The sequence below is a fragment of the Rhinopithecus bieti genome, unplaced genomic scaffold (genome assembly GCF_001698545.2).
Source record: "Rhinopithecus bieti isolate Rb0 unplaced genomic scaffold, ASM169854v2 scaffold_19969, whole genome shotgun sequence".
Classification (NCBI taxonomy): domain Eukaryota; kingdom Metazoa; phylum Chordata; class Mammalia; order Primates; family Cercopithecidae; genus Rhinopithecus; species Rhinopithecus bieti.
In genome coordinates this window covers 1,433,105-1,438,022 of record NW_016810434.1, presented here as the reverse complement: position 1 = coordinate 1,438,022, position 4,918 = coordinate 1,433,105, and the positions used below count along the sequence as shown (strand labels likewise).

The following is a 4,918-nucleotide window of genomic DNA, read 5'->3' as shown; positions in this document are numbered from 1 at the left end:
GGGTGTGGGGGGGGGGGGGGCGGGGGCGGGCAGGTGAGTGGGCAGGGGCCACGTCCATGGCGGGCCCTGATGGCTGGGGCCCACATGGGCAACTTCTGCAAATTAGCTGAAAGCCTTCCCCATCTCTCCAAGACCAACTAGGCTGCTCCCCTCCCCTGGCCTCCGCTGAGGGGACACCCCTCACCTTCAGCAGTTCAAGAGTGCCTCCTTCCCATCATTTCCTCCTGCGGTCTCACCCCCTTGCCTAGGATAAGGGTCATTCCCACCCCTCCCCAAACCAGTCCTAGAGGAATGTCCCCAGTGAAGGGCACAGATTGCAACTTTTTTTCTTTCCATTTAGAACAATTCAGATTTTCACTCAAAAGGTCATACCTGGTAGAAAAGTCCTTTTTCAGTTATACAACTGGCAAGGATGACCTGTTGACTGTTGGAGATCAGTTAAAGCATCAAATTTAGCCCCCTCTTCTCTCCCTCCCTCCCCACCCCAAAAACAAACACACACATAAGTCATGTCAGAGGCCCAAGCGACAAACAGTCAAACGATCACTGTCCCTGCTCCCAGGTCTCTGACGGGTTGTGTCCTCTCTGGGTCTCCTTCCCTCGACAAGGGCATGGAAGGACAGGCTCCCCGGGCCTTGAAGCACGAAGGATCCCAGGCTGGGGAAGCAGCAGACACCAAGCCAGGCAGAGCAGGCCTGGTAAAAGCCACGGGGCACACGCAGCCTCCGCCTGGCTGCACTCCCCACCCCTGCATCTGCTTTTCCTCTCCGTGGCTCGCTCTCTCTCTCTGTGTCTCTGTCTTTGTGCTTTTATGTGTGCTCGGAAGGCGCAATTCAGAGTGGCCGGGCCAGCTGGTGGGAATGGTGGCTGCTCACCCCATTCTCTCCGACTGACAGGCATTTGTAGCTAAGCTGCCATTTGTCACCGCATCCATTTGCTGGTATCCCGGAGGCTGCTGTGTGGGTGGCAGGATGCGTCTGGCTGTGCGTGGCTACGTGTGCATTTTAAAGTATTTCATGTCAGTTGAGGGTTCTTGCTCTGGTTTTGACTGGTTGCTCTATGAAGTTGTAGAAAAATATCTCAGGCCGCACCCTGGCACTATCTCCACAGCCCAACAGAATGACTGTGCTCAACCCACCGTGTACCCCCGTTCCCGCGGGGACTGGAAGAAGCCCACCAGGGACTGTCCTCCATGCCCCATCACCGTGCCCCTGCCTTGCACTGTCAGGCGCAGCCGCACTCCTCCACAATCATGTTGGGCACATCCCGCTTGACGATGTTGTACTCGTCATCAAAGTACAGCATGGACATGGTACTCAGCTTGGTGGGGATGCAGCAGGAGTTCACCGTGCCGGGGTTCAGGCCCCGCATGCGGTACTGGTTCACCACAGCTGTGTGGAAGGAGGAGGCGGAGCCGGGGACCCCTGCCAGGTAGGCTGGGCAGCTGCCCTCACAGTAGTTCCCGTAGTAGCCGGTGGGTGCGATGATCCAGTCATTCCAGCCGATGAGGCGGAAGTCAATGAAGAACTGTTGCCTGCAACAGAGGTTGGTCCGGCCATCGCACTCCAGGCCTCGCTTGCGAATGCGGTGCCTGCTGTCACCCAGCCGAGCCTGCACCACCACGAAGGGCCGGTGCGACTCTTCGCCTGGGTCCACGAACACCGGCACCACGGCCAGCTCCTGGCAGCTGTCACACTGCACATCTAGGTTGAGCCGCCGCTCGCCCCGCTCAAACAAGGCCTGGATGGCCTCCGTGAGTGGGAAGGTATGCCAGCCGCTGCGCTTGAGGTCCACCCTCTTCTCCACCATGTTCCACCTGTCACCGTGGCCCTGCTCCTGGAAGTACACTTTGACCCGCACCTTCCGCCGGCTGCCCTTCTCCAGGACGTAGGGCAGGAGTTTCAGGTAAAGCCATAAGCTGGCCTGGACCACAAACAGGTTCTGGTTGCCTTCATTGGAGATGAAGAAGTATAGGCGGACCCGGGAGGAGGCGAGGCCATCTGCGGAAAAGGGGAAGAGCGAGCCAAGTTAATTCAAGGGGAACACGAGGCAATGGGGGAAACGCACTCTCTGCTGCAGGATGCTGGAATGCAACTCGCCACACAGCTGGAAAACGTTATTGACCAGAAATACCGTTCTTGGGGCCAGGGCCTCTGACTGTAACCTGGGAGAGGCGGAGTAAATCATTTCCCATTGAGAAACCCAGACCAGGTTAGGGCTGGAGGGTCCGGGCCTATAAAATCCTGCCTCACCTCTCCCAGGCCAGGGCTCCCTGGAGACAGGCTGTCAGGCCTCAAAGCACAACAGAAGAACTTGTCAGGGGGCCAAGATCTTAACAAGTTGTTATGGGTATCTGTGAAATCTGAAAAACAAAACCAGGATCGCAGGGAGGATTTTGGGGTGGGTGGTTTTAGTGGGGCTTTTCTTTTTTCTTTTTTTTTTTGGTTAACTTAGCGCATTGCAAAATCAAGCTGAGCCACCTACCGCCTCTTTCCAGTGTTTACCTAAGTATGATCTGATCCAACCCCCAGTGGAACCTCCACTGCAAACAAGCAGGCTCTGCTCAGGTTTCTGACATAGGAACGCATGCTTTGCAGGCTGCAGAGCCTAGCCCTTATTTCCGAGTAGTTTCAAGGGACAGGGCATTCAGCCTTAAAACTTGAGGTCCAATCCTTTGACAAGACTCTGGCTCCCCGTTAATGGCACGTTCAAAATCTTCAAGGAGTAGGGGAACTGGCTTGTTAATTTTCTCAATAATTCAGCTCAACAAGAAGGAGGCTGTGCCAATCAAGAGATGACTCCCCTCTCATCCTACTCCCTCTAACAATCTACGTTTTTCTTTCCTTTTTTTTTTTTTCAGGAAGAACAAATAACGAAATTCTGTGGTCAGGGCTGGTTTTATCAAACCTCCTACCATGCCCCTCCCAAGCCCCTACACCTCAGGCCTCGCCTGGCTCCTCTAATAACACTGACATCTGACTTTGAAATGGGGGAAACTGCAGCCTTAAAAGCTGGTCTTGGACGAGCTGCCTGTGACCTGAATCTGTTATTTATAAGTCAAAGAGCTGGCTCCGTGAAACGGACCAGAAATATAACAGCCCCCGCTGTCATTTTGTGCCACCGGGACCAAAAGGCCTCCTCGACCTTCCAGAATCACATTTCTAACTCTGGGCCCCAAAGCACCTTTTAATCCGAGCCCTCTAATTGCATGGCGAGCTTTCCCTGACTCACTTTAGTGGACAGCTAAAACGGCAATGCATTTCTTTCTAAGCACAAACCAGCCCCGATTGTCTCTGCTTTTCTCCACACCCGGCCATGCAAAACTTTTCATCCCTTTTCATCCCCAGGCTGCCTGCTGCCTGGGGGGGTGGGGGGCATTTGCAGCCAGGGGCACAACCGCTCCCCCCACCCAGGCTCCCCGCTTGCCCCCGCCCTGACTGCACAGGGGCTTCCCCCTCTGCGACCTTCTCCGCAGTCCCCTCGGCACAAATGGGGCCGAGCTCCAGGCACAAAAGCCAGCCTGGCTCATTCAAGTCCTGAAAAGGACAGCGGAGTCGAAAGCACTTGCAGCATTTTGGCGCGGGCACATTTTCTTCTTCTTTTAAAGTTCCGAAAGATTTTCTCTCCCTGATTTTTATATTTAGACAGTGTTAGAGATTTGCAATCTGGGGCCGAGTGGGGAGGGGGGTGGATTCCAGAAAGGAGCCATACCCTTTGTTAACTACGACTCTGTGCCTCTCGGGCGAGGGGTCTGCTGCAGCTGCCAGGCAAGCCGAAAGGCACGGGGCTGTCCCCGAGCCACGGCTTTCTCTGTGTAAATGATGGACCTGTTGAGAAGCCTGTCTTCCGCCCGATTCCAGTGCCCACACAATCGGAAGAGAGGTTGCCTAGCTCTCCCCAGCGAGGCTTCAGCAATCCTGGCAAGCCCACGCCGCCGGTGATGGAAGCGGCCCCAGGGGCCTCTCACGCAGGCACACACACACACACACACACACACACACACACACACAGACACACTCTCTCCTCCGGCCCACGTATATCAACAAGCACACACATCTCCATCCACACTGCTAAGCCTACACTCCGATCGTGGGAAACAAAAACATTAAGCAATCACCAACCAAGTGCCCGCAGAGCCAGGGCCGCGCGCATCTGCCGGGAGGGGGACGCGCGCCCAGAGGCGCTGGGGCCCGATTCCGGAGAGCAGGGGTGGAGGGCCAGGCGCTCGGCGGCGGGGGGTTGAGGCACCAGGAAGGGGGTCTGCGGCCTGGGGGAAGAGGACTGCAACCTGGGCGGAGCGCGCAGGGCCACGGCCGAAGGAGCCCTGCCGGGAGTCCGGGCTGCCCCCAGGGCGCGCGGGCTGCGGCGGCGGCGGCGGCGGCGGCGGCGGCAGCCGGAGCTGGCAAGGAGAGGGAAAGCGGGAGCGAGCGGGGACCGCGGCAGACAGCCAGAGGACCGGACCCACCTGTCTCGGCGAAGCTGATGATTTCGGAAACGCGCTCCTGGCCGTCGGCGCCCGGGCTGGCGTGGCCGTCGAGGTGCGGGATCTCCACGCGGCCGTCCTCGCGCACCTTGCCCGCGTGCAGTTTGCGCAGGGCCGTGACCATGGCGGCCTTGGGCACGGCGTGCGTGATGTTGGGCCGGCCCCGCATCTGCAGGCGGCTCAAGATGTGCCGCTTCACCGCCTCCAGGAAGTCGCCGTCCACTCGGCCGAGCTCCTCCGGCCGCCGGAAGCCGCCGCACGACGTACAGGTGTCCTGCGAGCCGCCCGGAGCTCCCGGTGGCGGGGGTGGCGGCGGCGCGGCAGGCGACGGCGGGGGCGTGGGTGAGCCCCAGGCCTCAGGCCCCAGCCAGCCGGCCGCCAGCAGCAGAAGGCAGGCGGCCCCCAGCGCCCGACCGGGCAGCCCGTCCATGGTGC

General features: G+C 58.6%; 1 protein-coding gene across 1 annotated transcript; it reads right to left on the bottom strand.

Moving 5' to 3' along the window:
* Window positions 1-23: 23 nt before the first annotated feature.
* INHBB (inhibin subunit beta B) lies at window positions 24-4,913 on the bottom strand. Its single transcript, XM_017891997.1, has 2 exons — window positions 4,466-4,913; window positions 24-2,000 (listed from the first exon to the last, which is right to left on the bottom strand). The coding sequence occupies exons 1-2, from the start codon at window positions 4,911-4,913 to the stop codon at window positions 1,225-1,227; spliced, it is 1,224 nt and encodes a 407-aa protein (XP_017747486.1). The 3' UTR covers window positions 24-1,224.
* Between the last annotated feature and the right edge of the window lie 5 nt (window positions 4,914-4,918).

What these genes read in the sequence shown, in the direction of transcription:
- INHBB (XM_017891997.1), bottom strand. Translation starts at nt 4,913, where the DNA reads ATGGACGGGCTGCCCGGTCGGGCGCTGGGGGCCGCCTGCCTTCTGCTG. An exon ending in CATCAGCTTCGCCGAGACAG is followed by an intron (nt 2,001 to 4,465) that starts GTGGGTCCGGTC and finishes CCTTTTCCGCAG; the next exon opens with ATGGCCTCGCCTCCTCCCGG.